We start from the raw sequence: 18,336 nt of genomic DNA on the forward strand, positions 1-18,336 counted from the left end.
CTGTCTTGTTTATCTTGGTACTAGAGAAAATGATTACAATTCATCCACACCTACAAATTACTCGACATTTTGTACAAATTCTACTAACAAAGCTCTTATACTCATATTTCCTTACGGTTTCTCTAACTACGCATCTATTTTTCTTTGGCTTGAAATTTTTACTTAAAATCTATTAAATTGCTTGTTGGCAGAGAATAAAAGTAAAAAAAAACTATAAATTGTGAAACAAGAACAGCATATATTGCACCAGTACTCATGTATATTACATAAAATGTAGTAAAAGTAAGAAAAAAAGGGTATTGTTACAAGATGGTCAATGACAAGAGCCTCATCCTTCATCACCGGGCGAGCTAAGTCTCTGACTGTGCTGTACACCAGTGACCATGCGCCCTTAGCTGCAGTAATAAAATTCCCGGCCCTAGGGCTCACTTCACTCCCCCGCTGACGAGAGGGCTCCACTTGTCTTTTTTATCCTAAGTATAATTTTTAAACTAATTAACCTAATGATTAACACTTTTTTCCACACACTCATACAAAGAACAAATCAACATTAACGAAGCAATCAAGGGGATTCTGATGCATGCGCCATGCACGCTCACGCACTGTCAATCTGTGGTTAGTGGTCGTGCTGGTTTAGAAGATGACGGAGATGCACCGACGGTGACACGCTCCGGCGGCCCTCTTGGTGGGTTTGGTCTCCTCCCTCCACACGTGGCCGAGGTCCTTGGCGATGCGGACGGCGTCGGCGGAGGCGCCGGAGAGGCCGCGGCGGGTGAACCCGACGGAGTATAGCCCGGACTGGCCCTTCCAGCCGTTTGGGAACGCTGTGGTAGGGTATCCGTCCTTGCCGAAGAAGCCGTCGCTGGTCTGGAGCCACTGGGGAACGTTACTCTTGTACCCCGTGGCCATCACCACGGCGTCGATGTCGAGCGCCGTGCCGTCGGTGAGCTCGGCCCTGTTCTTGGTGAAGCGAGAGACTCCTGGCACGACGGTGATGTCGCCGGATCTGATCCTAGCCATGGCGCCGGTGTCGAGCACAGGGGTGCGGCCGTACATGTTCTTGAGCGTGAGCGGGCCGATGGCCGGGCGGCGGATGCCGAAGCCGACGAGGTTACCAAGGATAAGCCAGGAGAGGAAAACCATGATCTTGTCCACGAACCAGAGCGGGAACCATGCCATGAGCATGGTGGCGAGCTCGAAGGTGGACCTGCCGCAGACCTCGCGGGGCAGCACGTGCACGGCGTCGCGCACCACCATGGACGGTAGCGCCCCGTGGTCGCAGAGGTCGAGGGAGACCTCCATGCCGGAGTTCCCGCATCCCACCACCAGCACGCTCTTGCCCTTGTACTTGTCGCCCGACTTGTACTCGGACACGTGGGCCACCTCGCCCGCGAACTCCCCTAGTCCGGGGATGTCGGGCACCACACTCTCGGCGTTCTCCCCCGTGGCGACCACGAGCCAGCGGCCGATGTACTCCATGCTCTCGCCAGAGGAGGACCTGGATTGCACGCGCCAGAGGCCGGAGGTCTCGTCGAATTGGGCCGTCTGCACGGTGCTGCCGAACTCCGGCTTGACGTCGAAGGTGGCTGCGTAGGTCTCGAGGTACTCGATGAACTGGCGGCGGGTGGGGTACTCCGGGTAGCTGGCCGGGAATGGCATCCTGGGGAGCTCGCAGAATTGCTTGGGGAGGTGGAGCTTGAGGCGGTCGTAGGTGCGCTTCTGCCAGAGCGAGGCGATGCAGTCCTCGCGCTCCAGTACGACAAAGGGAACCCCTTGCTCCCGGAGGCTGGCGGCAACGGCGAGCCCCGAGGGGCCCGCGCCGACGATGATGGGTCCGTTGACCCACACGCAGCGCGGGGAGAAGAGGCTGTCCATGCGATCAGTAGGGAGGAGCACCATGGCTGTTGAGCTCTTGTTGGGTTTTGCTTGAAGATGGATGGTAATGAGGGAGAAGAATGTGGTGCTGGTGGAGCTGTTGTAGCTGGTGTTGATGTTTGCAAGTGTTTTGTGTTGGTGGTTTGGGGGAGAGGGGGGGTGGTGCTTATATAGGGTGGAAAGGGTGTGTGAAGGAGCAGGGGGGAGAGAGCTTCCAGAGCGAGCAAGTGATGGAGTGGTGATGATGGGAATCACGGAGGAAATTATATTCATTTGGAGATTGATAGGATCTAAGTTTCTTTAAATTTCAAAAAATCCACAGTAGTCCTTCTAGGGGAGAGAGAGAGAAAGAAAATCGAATAATTTATTTTTGATTTTTTCCCAGAGAGAGAGAGGGAGAGAAATCTGATTTTATTTGGATTATTTTCTTGAGAGAGAGACTCATCAAGGTAATGCAAAGATTCTAGCGGGCGAGGACACATGCAGTGATACCCATGGAGAACATGAGGCCACCACCCGCCCCTTGTTTCCAGCTTGGGGAGTCCGTTGAAGAGGGGTTGGACAACCTGCCGCCGCTGCCGGCCGCCGCACCCCTATCTCATGAGGTACTTTGCATTGAGATCCGTGCTTGTTAATATATTTTGTGCACAACAGTTTTTGGCTAGTCTTGTGTCATTATCATGATTCGCGGCTCCTATCTACATGTGAAGCCATGCTTGCTCTGTTCATTTTGATCATCTTTGTTACCGTCCGTGATCTTGACTAACCAATGTTCCCACAATATGTGTGCCATAAAATTAAATTTGCATAAGTACTTTGGTTGATAAATACTACCCCGTTGTGATTATAAGGCCGACGCGTATATCTAGGTCGTAAATTTAACCAACGTAATATAAGATATATATAACAAAACATACATCGTTATAAAGTTCAGATGTTCTACTTTCTAATGATCAGTCTTATAATCCTTAACGGAAGAGTAGAAAATAGGATGTTCCGGTCTTCCCCTTGTGAAGAGAAAATATACTTAGTTGACACAACAGTACACTCTGAGTACATGTGTGTATGGGACATCAACAAGTGCATGGTGGAAAACAAACCTACCAATGCAAAACATTGGCGGACGCATGAAACTATTAAAGGATGGGCACACCTTAAAAAATTTGCTCTTCCCAATTGTGATAAAAATTTGCCAAATAAGCAATATATGTAGCCAATATTTCTCAAATTAGGGAAAAACCTAAAATTTTGTGGGGGGGGGGGGGCAAAACCTCGCAACTAGAAGAGAGAATCCTACTATGAAAAAAAGGAAGAATTGGGGAGTGCTTGCGAGATGACAACAAGTCAAATGTCTCGCAACACTATGGTGTGGCGGCCCTGAAACAGTCACTGCTCGCATCCTGAATTCTGCGTACCGTCAAATGGAAGCACGCCTCGCAAGCCACAACATCCAACAACAATCACGCCTCTTATATTGTGTGTCATCATCCGAGCCTTCCCCAACCAGTTTTTTCCGTCTCACAGCCTAGAAGGAGATGGTCAGGTTTGCGTGCCGGTTGCACCAAGACCATGGCCATCGTAGCTGGTATGACTAAGCTTCATCGTTGCAACGCCATCTACCGCCTATCTAGAGTACGCCGCAGGCCATTTTGTCATTTTTCCGCAGCCCAAGATACATAGTATTGATCTCACATTGACTTTTTGCAGGGTGGTAGAATACATCTGAATCTAGACAACAGTAAGATACTTATTTTTAGACAGAGGTAGCATTATAATTCTTGCTTTTTGGTATCCGTAGTTTTCAAATTCATGCAAGTCCAAGAGGAAAATGAAAACACCACTGTCGCTTCCCTTAAAGTGGATCAAGCCTTTCCAACCATTCACCGGCCAGTTCTCCAGGTGGGCAGCCACTTTACAGTGTAGTGCCAGCTAGCATCCCGTATGCGCGTACACGTACACAGTGCATGCAGCATGCACGCACGCTGGCCACTGCATGCAGCATGCATGGCGCGCTCGATCCCCGCTCACGATGAGCTCGCCACCTCACTCGTTCACTCGCCACCTTTTGCTTTAGCTAGCAACCTAAGCTTTGTTAATTAAGTATAACCCTTACAATGTCCACCGGCTAGCCAAGCCCTAGCTCCAGCACGTAACTTTTCTCATTCCAATAAACTAGGAAATTGGCACAGGTCAAAAGCTCAATTTGGTTGTGTTTGGCATGGGCATCTCTTTATACTATTATGTATGGACATGTGGTTTACAAAGTTTACGATGCGCGCAACACTTTCTTTTGGAATATATAGACTAGTTTCTTTAAAAAGATGTGTGAAATATCTGGGCTTCGGCCGGTGTATGGTCGATCATGGCCAATTATTTTCTGCAACTTTTTGTTAGAACTATCGTAGTGTTTCAGGCACACTTTTTACAACAATTACATGGTAATACGAGTTAATTTGGCATGTCACGGTTTTGCGATGTATACACCCATTTCTAAATATTTATCGCCGATGCTAGGTTCCATGCCAATTGTATTGCGGAATTGGTGAATTTCTCATTAAAATACCTAGTCGTCTAAGATTTTATTAAGCGTCGATTAACCGTGCCCAGCAAGGGTTGGCCAATGGACTCTCTTTTTTGGGTCCAAAATCATTTATGTTTCCTACTTTAGTTCCATGTGTGGTAGATCCATCGCAGTTAATCTCAGTCGACTCATGCTTAATTAGGTAGAGCCATTCTATTTTGAGTATATTATTTCCCCAAAAAAACTAACTGGTTTTCTTGATTTGATTACTTTCATAGTTTTCCATAATGGGAAACAAAGTAAAAAAAGTGCTATTAGATTATCCCCAAGGTTCAATATTATATTGATGCATTTTATTATTTGCAAAAGTACAAATGTGAAGTTCAAGCAGCACTTGCTAAGCAGCTTCTTCAAGTTGTGTTCCTCATAAGCTGCAAAACTATGTGCTCTACCGATCTAGCTACAAATCAACAAGAAAATATTAGCTTCGATGCACTAAAGGATGATCTTATGATGTGGACTCCGTACTTTCTTCAACAAAATTAATTAAAGCAACATTAAAGCGTCCAAATTTCTGCAGGTCGAAGCAGCTTCCTGATATTGGCCACATCAAACAATAACAAAAAAAAGCGTCATCACTAATCAAGCCACTTACACCTCCCCCATACCATGCATATTTCACTACGTCATCATCATTATCTACAATCACAAACTTTAGCTAATTATATTTAAGGTTCAATTGACTTTTCTTATTAAGTATAAAGTGCATATTTGTTTTATTGCTACCTTTATTTGGCGCGCTTAGTAGTGCCACTCTGCCCATACCTAACATGGCATTTTTGTGTCTTTTCATCTTTGTTCTCATCCATGGAGCCAAACCTTGCACCTAATATTCTCACCCTTCCTAATTTTTCAAGGTTTCTACAGATTCTTGCGCGTTTCAAGAAGAAAAATAATTAGTGAAAAATAGTGTACCACACCAATTAGTTTAAAGTGCAAGCTAGGAGGTGCATGTGTACACCTTCATATGTTTGGCATTGGCATGAGCTAAAATATGTTGTTCACATGATCTCAGGTTAATTAAACATTCTTAATTTGAATAGCAAAACCTTAGTTTCCTTCTCGTCATTGAAAAGGTATATTCTGAAGGCTTGGGGGGGGGGGGGATTTTGCATATGAATATAAATAAAATCATGAGTGCAATCATAAGGTTTGTGTGCCGAAGATCTTTCGACAGGTGTCGATTGAGCTAGGTTTACAGTTCATGAACTTGCATTGATCACCATGTTTAATATACGTCTAGAGAGGTCCCCATGTAGTACGACACGGCCAAGCTTATTAAGGGAAGGTACAATTAACCAAATTCGAGGTAGGATATACTTTCGGCCGAATTGCATAGTTACAATAGATTGACTCAATCAAGGTTAGTACCTCCTAGCCTACTTTTTTCCTCTTGCCTCACTTTGTTATAGCTTGGTTTTAGTGAAAGACAAATGGTAGATAAATCAATGAAACCCAATGCATAAGCATATGCATGCATATGGTGAATTGGTGATGCACCAATTTAACCAGATGCATCCGTAGTGTGAGAGGAGAGCATGTGCAAGGGACCTTGTTTCCCTAAACTCACACTCCTTTCCATGACTAAAAAGGAGGTATAGCATGCACGCATGCAAAGTTGTTTTAGCTAGCCAGCTCTTCATTCTAGGGAGCTATGGCCGCCCCTTTTGCAAGTCCTAGAATTAGGAACACGTAGAGCTAGCCCTTGCCAATGGCATGCCCATTTTTATAACCTGATCTGACACCGCATGGATCCATGCATGATACTCTGCAAATTGGCAAGTTGATGCAAGATTAGCATTATTATGAGTTAGCATCGTCTATCTTCTGCTGGCCATGGAAAGTGAGCTCCCTCGCACACAGCCAGTATGGGGTTTTATCTGCATAACCTAGGTGTATGGAACCCATAAACAAGATGCTTAAACAAGGCAGAAGCTTGTACTGCCACAACGTATATGCATAGCTAGCTAAGCGTGGTCGGTTGCTGCCTCGGAAACCACGTTAAGTTTGTGATTGCTATGCTTAGCCTTTTGAGCTAGCCGTCCTTAAAGCTTGTGTGAAGGCATACAGAAATATTAAACCCTAGCATGCTATGGTTTTAGCGCCGTTAATGAGAGTTCCAACTATATAGCCCACGCGCTAAAGGATCTTTGGCATGATTGTCTAGATCGAATTGCCAACCTGGAAAGATGTAAGTATATATAGGCTTCGCTCCCCATTTTGAAAAAAAATTTATAGGCTCTTAGTGCACACTATGAGACCGCGTACAACTATATGTTGATCTTTTAACTCCATCTCAAATTAATTTTACTTATTTTCAAACCATATATGTTTTCTCATTATCAAAAATATCAAGAAGGAAAATAATAATAAATTAGATAAGTTGTGCATATAGATCAATATAATGCAGCATCATTTCTTAGTGCATCACAATATATCTTAATGTTTTCTTGGCATCACCGTCACAGTGAGGAGAGATGAGCTTCTTTAATTGAGCCTTGGAATCTCCCATGGAAATTGCTATGTGATTTCCCTAGTATGGCTATGAGATTAGCTTAAAAGTGTGAATCGCCTATGAAAGAGCCGTTATGATAAACAAAACTTCTATTTGGAGCCTTTTTCATAGACATAGTCAAAAGTTTGATCATACCAACTAATTTATTTGGGGACTTCGTGATATGCATTTTTTGTGTTTGTTTATGAGAAGCTTTGTAAGAAAGAGATATAATTTAAGCCTCTCAATAGTCCGTGGGGTATTACAGAGAAAATGTATGATTGTATACAAAATATAGTCATAATTAGAGTGGGGACTAACACCCTTTCATTGGAATGCTAGTAAGTAGTACTACAGAATGTCTCCATCACTCTTTCATTTGGTCTTGCTTGGAATATTTGTTACAGTACCATAATACGTCTCTATCACATTTATGAGTTTGATGCAACTATTATAATCATTCCCTAATGATTACCGTAAATTAACTACAGACTTAGTTCAAATTCAATGTTTACATGTAGACATCTTATTTTATTGTGAATCTATCCAACAACCATTTGATAAACTTCAAGATAAAAGAGAAAATCAACTTAATTTATTTTTATCAGTTGCTTTTTTTGTTCCAAAAAAATAGGTGTACGAAAATTAATAAAAACCTTTAAAATACTAGTGACAGTTCAAATATATGAAATGTGTACAGTTAAGTTTTGTAGCTAACCATCAATGTTAAACATTTATCTAGCAAGTTTTATAGTTAACTTTTCCATCTATGCGGGTTTGATCATTTTAACAAAAAAATAGCAGTTATTCCCCGCCTTGAAGGCACTTATTCTTTTGAGGGGAATAATATGCAAGTTCCTAAAATTTATATGGATCATATTGGTTGCACAATGTTTATAAATTTAAAATTTTTGAACCAAAGACTATAAACTTGGAATCAACATTGAAAATTAACTAGTCGTTTTATATGTACCTAATTAATTAATAACTTATGACTGAACATCTTACGCAATTATCTATTTTTCCCTTGATTCATTGTCAATGATATACGGGGCCAGCGCGTATACCTACGGAATGTGGACATATACCTCGTCAGACTGCTAAACATCGAGACCGAGGGGCCTACTATAGGACTCCAATGACGTGCAACACTCGAACGGGGCTTTTTATGGAATGACACTTACAAATATAGGGCGCACAAGCAGGAAACCTACGTGTACGAGAAGGGGACACCCAATACAAAGTCCTATATAAAGGATAGGACGTTGACGAGATGAGGGGGATGTTCAATCATGCCTTACACCCACACCATTAATGACACACATAGCCTTAAACCCTAGATCGATCCATACTTGCCAAGTTACTCCATCAACTCACCGAGAACGCCCCCTTGTAATAATATTTGTCTTATCCATGTTAATATAACATAATCTAAGGCAGGACTAGAGCTTTCACCCATCAAATCGATAGCCCTGAACCGGGTGCTGATACGTCTCAAACGTATCTATAATTTCTTATGTTCCATGCTACTACTTTTATGACAATACTTGAATGTTTTATACATACTTTACAGCATTATTATACATTTTCCGGCACTAACCTATTAACAAGATGCCGAAGCGCCAGTTGTTGTTTTCTGCTGTTTTTTGTTTCAGAAATCCTAGTAAGGAAATATTCTCGAAATTGGACGAAATCAACGCCCAGGGTCCTATTTTTACACGAAGTTTCCAGAAGACCGAGGGGGAAAGGAAGTGGGGCCACGAGGCGCCGCCACACTAGAGCGGCGCGGCCCAATCCCTGGCCGCGTCGGCCTGTTGTGTGGGGCCCTCGTGTGGCCCCCTGCGTTGCCCTTCCGCCTACTTAAAGCCTTCGTCGCGAATACCCCTGTACCGAGAGCCACGATACGGAAAACCTTCGAGAGACGCCGCCGCCGCCAATCCCATCTCGGGGGATTCAGGAGATCGCCTCCGGCACCCTGCTGGAGAGGGGAATCATCACCGGAGGGGCTCTACATCATCATGCCCGCCTCCGGATTGATGCGTGAATATAGTCCATAGCAGTAGCTAGATGGTTGTCTTCTCCGCTTGTGCTATCATTGTACAAATCTTGTGGGTTGCCTAACATGATCAATATCATCTATCGGTAATGCTACATGTTGTGTTTGGTGGGATCCGATGAATCTAGAATACTATGTTAAGTTGATTATCAATCTATCATATATGTGTTGTTTATGTTCTTGCATGCTCTCCGTTGCTAGTAGAGGCTCTGGCCAAGTTGATACTTGTAACTCCAAGAGGGAGTATTTATGCTCGATAGTGGGTTCATGCCTCCATTGAATCAGGGATCGTGACGAGAGGTTCTAAGGTTGTGGATGTGCTGTTGCTACTAGGGATAAAACATCGATGCTTTGTCTAAGGATATTTGTGTTGATTACATTACGCACCATACATAATGCAATTATCTGTTGTTTACGACTTAATACTGGAGGGGGTTCAGATGATAACCCGAAGGTGGATTATTTAGGCATAGATGCATGCTGGATAGCGGTCTATGTACTTTGTCGTAATGCCCTGATTAAATCACATAGTAATCATCGTTGATATGTATTGAATCTTGATTTTTCAATTGCCCACCTGTAATTTGTTCACCCAGCATGTTAGTTATCTTATTGGAGAGACACCACTAGTGAACTGTGGACCCCGGTCCATTCTTTTACATCTGAATACATTCTACTGTAATTATTGTTCTTACTGTTCTTTGCAAAAAAACACCATCTTCCACTCGATACGTTTAATCCTTTGTTTTCGGCAAGCCGGTGAGATTGACAACCTCACTGTTACGTTGGGGAAAAGTATCTTGATTGTGTTGTGCAGGTTCCACGTTGGCGCCGGTTTCACTGGTGTTGCGCCGCACTACACTCCTCCACCAACAACCTTCACGTGCTTCGTGGCTCCTACTGGTTCGATAACATTGGTTTCATACTGAGGGAAACTTGCTTCTATATGCATCATACCTTCCACTTGGGGTTCCCAACGGACGTGTGCTTCGCGCGTATCAAGCTAAATTTCTGGCGTCGTTGCTGGGGAGATCAAGACACGCTGCAAGGGGAGTCTCCACTTCCAATCTCTTTACTTTGTTTTTGTCTTGCTTTAGTTTATTTTATTTATTGTCTTGTTTGCTTCATATTGAAAACACAAAAAAATTAGTTACTTTACTTTCTATCTTATTTACTAGTTCTATATCAAAACATAAAAAAATAGTTACTTGTCTTTATTCTATTTGCCTAGTTTACTTTTATTACTGCTATAATGGGTACTCCTGAAAATACTAAGTTGTGTGATTTCACTAGCACAAATAATAATGATTTTATATGTACTCCTATTGCTCCACCTGCTACTACAGCAGAATTCTATGAAATTAAACATGCTTTACTGAATCTTGTTATGAGAGAGCAATTTTCTGGTGTTAGTAATGATGATGCTGCTGCCCATCTTAATAATTTTGTTGAACTTTTTAAATGCAAAAGTATAAGGATATAGATGGTGATATTATAAAACTGAAATTGTTTCCTTTCTCATTAAGAGGAAGAGCTAAAGATTGGTTGCTTTCTTTGCCTAAAAATAGTATTGATTCATGGACTAAATGTAAAGATGCTTTTATTAGTAAATATTATCCTCCTCGCTAAGATTATATCTTTGAGAAGTAGCATTATGAACTTTAAACAATATGATAATGAACATGTTGCTCAAGCATGGGAGAGAATGAAATCTTTGGTAAAGAATTGCCCAACCCATGGACTGACTACTTGGATGATCATCCAAACCTTTTATGCAGGATTGAATTTTTCCTCAAGGAACCTATTGGATTCAGCTGCTGGAGGTACTTTTATGTCCATCACCTTGGGTGCCGCAACTAAATTACTTGATGATATGATGATCAATTACTCGGAATGGCACACTGAAAGAACTCCTCAAGGTAAGAAGGTAAATTCTGTTGAAGAAACCTCTTCTTTGGGTGATAAGATTGATGCTATTATGTCTATGCTTGCAAATGGTAGATCTCATATTGATCCTAATAATGTTCCTTTAGCTTCATTGGTTGCTCAAGAAGAAAATGTTGATGTGAATTTCATAAAGAGTAACAATTTCAACAACAATGCTTATAGGAATAATTATGGTAACAACAACTATAGGCCATATCCTTCTAATAATGGTAGTGGTTATGGTAATTCTTATGGTAATATTTACAACAATAATAAGAGTGTACCCTCTGGTCTTGAAGTGATGCTTAAAGAATTTATTAGTACACAAACTGCTTTTAATAAAACTGTTGAAGAAAAGCTTAGTAAAATTGATGTTCTTGCTTCTAAGGTTGATAGTCTTGCTCTTGATTTTGATCTTTTAAAATTGAAAGTTATGCCTGAAGAAAGTTAAAGATGCTAGGTTTGCTAGCAAATGCCATCCAAATTCGAATTAATTATAATATTAGAATGTTGGCTGAATTGCATGCTAGGTGGGATAGAGAAGAAAACGAAAAACTTGCAAAAGAGAATAATGTAGCTAAAGTATGGACTATTACCACCACTAGTAATGTTGATTCTTCACATGTTGCTACACCTCCTACTATCAATGGTAAAATAATTGGAGTTGGCAATGTTTCTACTCCTAGTACAAAGCGCGCAAAATTGCATGAAACTGCTCCTGATAAAATTGCTGAAATTTTTCAAAATATTGGTGACAATGATTCCATTGTTGTAAAACTTAATGGTTTAGATTTCGATGATTGTCATATTACTGAAGTTATAAAGTTCCTACAAAAACTTGCTAGAAGTCCTAATGCTAGTGCTATAAATTTAGCCTTTACAAAACATATTACAAATGATCTCATTAAAGCTAGGGAAGAGAAATTAAAACTTGAAGCTTCTATTCCTAGGAAGTTAGAAGATGGTTGGGAGCCCATAATTAAAATGAAATTCAATGACTTTGAATGTAATGCTTTATGTGATCTTGGTGCAAGTATATTTCTGTTATGCCTAAGAAGATTTATGATATGCTTGACTTGCCACCATTGAATAATTGTTATTTGGATGTTAATCTCGTTGATAATGTTAAAAAGAAACCTTTGGGGAGGATTGATAATGTTCGTATTACGGTTAACAATAACCTTGTCCCCGTTGATTTTGTTGTCTTGGATATTGAATGCAATGCATCTTGTTCTATTGTGTTGGGAAGACCTTTTCTTCGAACCGTTGGTGCTGTTATTGATATGAAGGAAGGTAATATTAAGTATCAATTTCCTCTCAAGAAAGGTATGGAACACTTCCCTAGAAAAAGAATGAAGTTTCCTTTTGATTCTATTATTAGAACAAGCTATGATGTTGATGCTTCTTCTCTTGATGTTACTTGATTTGCACTTTCTGCGCCTAGCTAAAAGGCGTTAAAGAAAAGCACTTCTTGGGAGATAACCCAAGTTTCATTTTATTTACTGTATTGTTGAGTCTTGGAAGTTTTTTACTACTGTAGCAACCTCTCCTTATCATGTTTTTGTGCCAAGTAAAGTTTCTATGCTAAAGTTGATGCTAGATTTGGATCGCTGCGCAGAAACAGCATTGCTGTCTGTCACGAATTCGTACAGATTTCCCTGTAGAAAAATCTAAAAAATCTGCAAATTTACGAGCATGATCCTCATATATGTACGCAACTTTTATTAGTTTTGAGTTTTTCCATTTGATCAAGTTAAGTGCCCCTGCCAAATTCGGCTTTACGGACTGTTCTGTTTTTGACAGATTCTGCCTTTTATTACGCATTGCCGCTTTTGCTATGTTGAATGAGTTTCTTTGTTCCATTAACTTTCAGAAGCTTTGTGCAATGTCCAGAAGTGTTAAGAATGATTGTGTCACCTCTTAATATGTTAATTTTTTATTATGCACTAACCCTCTAATGAGTTTGCTTGAAGTTTGGTGTGGAGGAAGTTTTCAAGGGTCAAGAGAAGAGGATGATATACTATGATCAAGAAGAGTGAAAGGTCTAAGCTTGGGGATGCCCCGGTGGTTCATCCCTGCATATTTTAAGAAGACTCAAGCATCTAAGCTTGGGGATGCCCAAGGCATCCCCTTCTTCATCCACAACATTATCGGGTCACTTCTAGTGAAACTATATTTTTATTCCATCACATCCTATGTTCTTTACTTGGAGCGTTTGTTTGCTTTTATTTTCGTTTTTGTTTGAATAAAGTTGGATCCTATCATTCTTATATTGGAGATATTACGCTCCGCTTTTTCATATGGAACACTTGTGTTCTTAATTGTGCTTTAATGTTCATGGCGAAGGCTGAAATTGCTTCGTTAAATTGCTATTTGGTTGGAATCAGAAAATGCTGCATATGGTTTGGAAATTTGGCAATTGTTTGAGCTTTCATAGATCATGTTTAAGCTCTTGCATCATGTAGTTTAATCTATTAATGAAGAACTACAGTAGAGCTTGTAAAATTTGGTTTGCATGATTGGTCTCTCTAAGTCTAGATATTTTCGGGTAAAGTGTTTGAACAACAAGGAAGACATTGTAGAGCCTTATAATGCTTGCAATTTGTTCTTGTGTAAGTTTTGCTGTACCTGTTCATACTTGTGTTTGCTTCAAACAACCTTGCTAGCCCAAACCTTGTACTGAGAGAAAATGCTTCTCGTGCATCCAAACACCTTGAGCCAAACCCCATGCCATTTGTGTCCACCATATCTACCTACTATGTGGTATTTTTCTGCCATTCCAAAGTAAATTACTTGAGTGCTACCTTTAAAATTTCATTCCTTTATCTTTGCAATATATAGCTCATGGGACAAATAGCTTAAAAACTATTGTGGTAATGAATATGTAGTTATGTGTCTTAATTCTTATAAGTTGCTTGTTGAGCGGTAACCATGTTTCTGGGGACGCCATCAACTTTTACCTTTGTTGGATATCATGTGAGATGCTATGCATGTTCGTCTTGTCTGAAGTAAGTGCGATTTCATGATCAAATGGTTTGAGTATGCATATGTTAGAGAAGAACATTGGGCCGCTAACTAAAGCCATGTATCATGGTGGAAGTTTCAGTGTGGACATACAACCTCAATCTCTTATGAGAATATTATTTGTTGAATGCTTAAGCATTAAAAGAGGAGTCCATTATCTGTTGTCTATGTTGTCCCGGTATGGATGTCTAAGTTGAGAATAATCAAAAGCGAGAAATCCAATGCGTGCTTTCTCTTTAGACCTTTGTAAAGGCGGCATAGAGTACCCCTTTGTGACACTTGGTTGAAACATATGTCATGTGATGATAATCCGTGTTTTCCGAGCTGATTAGCACAAGGTGCGAGCACAATTAGTACTCTATGCATGAGACAAGCAACTTGTAGGATGTATTATGCATAGCACATATGAATTATTACTACCGTTGACAAAATTGTTTCTATGTTTTCAAAACAAAAGCTCTAGCACAAAAATAGTAATCCATGCTTCCCTCTGCGAAGGGTCATTCATTTACTTTATGTTGAGTCAGTCTACCCACTTCTTTCTATCTTAGAAGCAAACACTTGTGTTAACTATGTGCATTGATTCTTACATGTTTACTTATTGCACTTGTTATATTACTCTATGTTGACAAATATCCATGAGATATATATGTTACAAGTTGAAAGCAATTGCTGAAACTTAATCATCCTTTGTGTTGCTTCAATGCATTCTACTTTGAATTTATTGCTTATGAGTTAGCTCTTATGCAAGTCTTGTTGATATTTGTCTTGAAAGTACTATTCATGAAAAGTTTTGCTATATGATTCATTTGTTTAGTCATTATCTTTGTTAGCAATCTTTTGCTTCCGATCACTCCATTCATCTCATATGCTTTACAATAATGTTGATCAAGATTATGTTGGTAGCATGTCACTTCAGAAATTTCTTATGTTCCATGCTACTTTTATGACAATACTTGAATGTTTTCTACATACTTTACAGCGTTATTATACATTTTCCGGCACTAACCTATTAACAAGATGCCAAAGCGCCACTTGCTGTTTTCTGCTGTTTTTGGTTTCAGAAATCCTATAGTAAGGAAATATTCTCGGAATTGGACGAAATCAACGCCCAGGGTCCTATTTTTACACGAAGTTTCCAGAAGACCGAGGGGGAAAGGAAGTGGGGCCACGAGGAGCCGCCACACTAGGGCGGCGCGGCCCAAGCCCTGGCCGCGCCGGCCTGTTGTGTGGGGCCCTCGTGTGGCCCCCTGCGTTGCCCTTCCGCCTACTTAAAGCCTTCGTCGCGAATACCCCTGTACCGAGAGCCACGATACGGAAAACCTTCCGCAGACGCCGCCGCCGCCAATCCCATCTCGGGGGATTCGGAGATCGCCTCCGGCACCCTGCCGGAGAAGGGAATCATCACCGGAGGGGCTCTACATCATCATGCCCGCCTCCGGATTGATGCGTGAGTAGTTCATCCTTGGACTATGGGTCCATAGCAGTAGCTAGATGGTTGTCTTGTCCGCTTGTGCTATCATTGTATAGATCTTGTGAGCTGCCTAACATGATCAAGATCATCTATTTGTAATGCTACATGTTGTGTTTGGTGGGATCCGATGAATCTAGAATACTCTGTTAAGTTTATTATCAATCTATCATATATGTGTTGTTTATGTTCTTGCATGCTCTCCGTTGCTAGTAGAGGCTCTGGCCAAGTTGATACTTGTAACTCCAAGAGGGAGTATTTATGCTCGATAGTGGGTTCATGCCTCCATTGAATCTGGGATCGTGACAGTAGGTTCTAAGGTTGTGGATGTGCTGTTGCTACTAGGGATAAAACATCGATGCTTTGTCTAAGGATATTTGTGTTGATTACATTACACACCATATTTAATGCAATTATCTGTTGTTTACAACTTAATACTGGAGGTGGTTCGGATGATAACCCGAAGGTGGATTATTTAGGCATAGATGCATGCTAGATAGCGGTCTATGTACTTTGTCGTAATGCCCTGATTAAATCACATAGTAATCATCGTTGATATGTATTGAATCTTGATTTGTCAATTGCCCACCTGTAATTTGTTCACCCAGCATGTTAGTTATCTTATTGGAGAGACACCACTAGTGAATTGTGGACCCCGGTCCATTCTTTTACATCTGAATACATTCTACTGTAATTATTGTTCTTACTGTTCTTTGCAAACAAACACCATCTTCCACTCGATATGTTTAATCCTTTGTTTTCAGCAAGCCGGTGAGATTGACAACCTCACTGTTACGTTGGGGCAAAGTATCTTGATTGTGTTGTGCAGGTTCCACGTTGGCGCCGGTTTCACTGGTGTTGCGCCGCACTACACTCCTCCACCAACAACCTTCACGTGCTTCTTGGCTCCTACTGGTTTGATAACCTTGGTTTCATACTGAGGGAAACTTGCTTCTATACGCATCATACCTTCCACTTGGGGTTCCCAACGGACGTGTGCTTCGCGCGTATCAGGTGCCACTTGTGATGCTATGGGTAATCGCCTAGTGGGGGTTGCATAGGGGCGGCTTCCCTTTTGTAGATTCGAATATAATGAATGAAACATGTGTTGAACAAAGTATCCAAATCATGACCCACTTTCACGGATGTGCTAGTCATGTCAAGATATCAAAACTAGTTAACATGTTGATATGTTTCTTCTTTCTGGAGTCCCTAGAGTGCATAGGTTGCGCATCCTTCTTGGTTTTTAGTGCACTATATTTCCATGCACTAGTTCGGATGCACTTCCCCTCAGTGCATGTTATGTCCTATGCTTAGAGCATCTCTACTCGGATGCCCCAAAGCCCAACCCCCCAAGGGCTATGGGGGTACCGGCACCAACTAACGCTCCCAGGCCCCCCCACTCCCCAATTTTGTTTTGGTGCCGGATGGGCATGATTATTAATCCGACGCCCCCTGGCCAAACCCAACCCACCGGGGGGCTAGCGGGGGCACTGGAAGTACGGGAAAACGAGGCGGTCCATCCCTGCCAGCAAGATGGACCGCCTCGTCTCCCGAGGCGTTCAGGCAACACATTCAAACGACGGCCACACGGTGGCGAATATGCACACCACCATCATGTTCCCGCCTTTTCCTTCCCGCTGTTTCCACCGCTTTCTTCCTCTGTCTTCCCGCCTTTTCTCTCTATATGTAGGCGTGGTTGCCATTGGCGCTGCACATCTAAACTCATATCTGCATATTTATAACTTCTACTGATCTAGCTCTAACCTACACGGAGATGGAGGCGGAGGCGGAGGTGGAGGTGGAGGTGGAGGTGGAGGTGGAGGTGGAGGTGGAGGTGGAGGTGGAGGTGGAGGTGGAGGTGGAGGTGGAGGCACTACGCGCCTCGGACTACCCATGTCCATCGGGCTACCGGTGCCCTCCCGGATGGAGGCTGAGCACCGGAGGCATGCCAGTCTCTCCCAGCCAACAAGGTGCGGCTCGTCGTGCGGCCATCACCCCCCACTACTACATCGAGCTCACGCCCGAGCAGCGGATGGATCCCCAATGGGATCCCGACAAAACCTAACTTCGGCCGCCTTCTTCGCCAATCGACGGGAGAGTGAGCTCGCTAGATAAGAGGGGGTGGGTCACCTCCTATGAACAACAACGAGGCCAGCCGCCGGCTGTGGTTGGGTGGCCGGACTCTCGAGAGTATGATGGACCACACCATGGCAGGCGATTACTACCGCCTGTGCTACCCCCACTTTCAACCAAAGAATGGTGGCAGCAGCGTTGCCATCCTAGAGCCTCCACCCCCACGAGGACATCATCGGCTTGTGCGGCTACGGCCGAAGTAGCAGGTGCCTCCGGAGTATGCGAAACAATAGAAAATATGCGATAGCGCTCTGTCATTCCGGGCTACTGCATGCAGCTATGTGGCGATCACCCAGTCGGCCACATAGGCAAGTAAATTCAAAAGGATAACTATTTAAGTCTTGATCCATGAGGTGTAGCCACATGAACGGATCACACGCCACATATAGCTACACTCCTAGCTTAGTCATCATGCATCTCAGCTAGCATAGCTATTCTAGACACAACATGCCATTAAATTCCCTTAAAATAGCACTACTCCTTAATTAAGCTTGCTAGTTGGGCATTCGACGCGCCGCCATGTGATCTGGTAATAATTGGCATAAGCTTTCTGCAAATAATTAGGTCAACTAGCTAATTGTTGAATCATGCATGCATGAACATGCATGGTAGAGAGAGCTTAATTAGTTGGTTTGCACTATACTCCTAATTAATGATCATCACAACCAGGATTGGTATTGATCCAGTGGCATCCATCCAACTTTGGTTTGAAATAGGTCACAGTTGGGTCATACATATATATCTAGACAAGTCAATTGAATCTGAAGATATAG

General features: G+C 42.2%; 1 protein-coding gene across 1 annotated transcript; it reads right to left on the reverse strand.

Moving 5' to 3' along the window:
- Positions 1–459: 459 nt before the first annotated feature.
- LOC124678230 (probable indole-3-pyruvate monooxygenase YUCCA5) lies at positions 460–1,995 on the reverse strand. The gene has a single exon (XM_047214150.1). It carries the CDS (start codon positions 1,897–1,899, stop codon positions 634–636), a length of 1,266 nt encoding a protein of 421 aa, XP_047070106.1. The 5' UTR covers positions 1,900–1,995; the 3' UTR covers positions 460–633.
- Between the last annotated feature and the right edge of the window lie 16,341 nt (positions 1,996–18,336).

The sequence above is a fragment of the Lolium rigidum genome, chromosome 7 (genome assembly GCF_022539505.1).
Source record: "Lolium rigidum isolate FL_2022 chromosome 7, APGP_CSIRO_Lrig_0.1, whole genome shotgun sequence".
Taxonomy (NCBI): Eukaryota; Viridiplantae; Streptophyta; class Magnoliopsida; order Poales; family Poaceae; genus Lolium; species Lolium rigidum.

Coding starts and splice junctions, on each gene's coding strand:
- LOC124678230 (XM_047214150.1), bottom strand. CDS start 1,899: ATGGTGCTCCTCCCTACTGATCGCATGGACAGCCTCTTCTCCCCGCGC.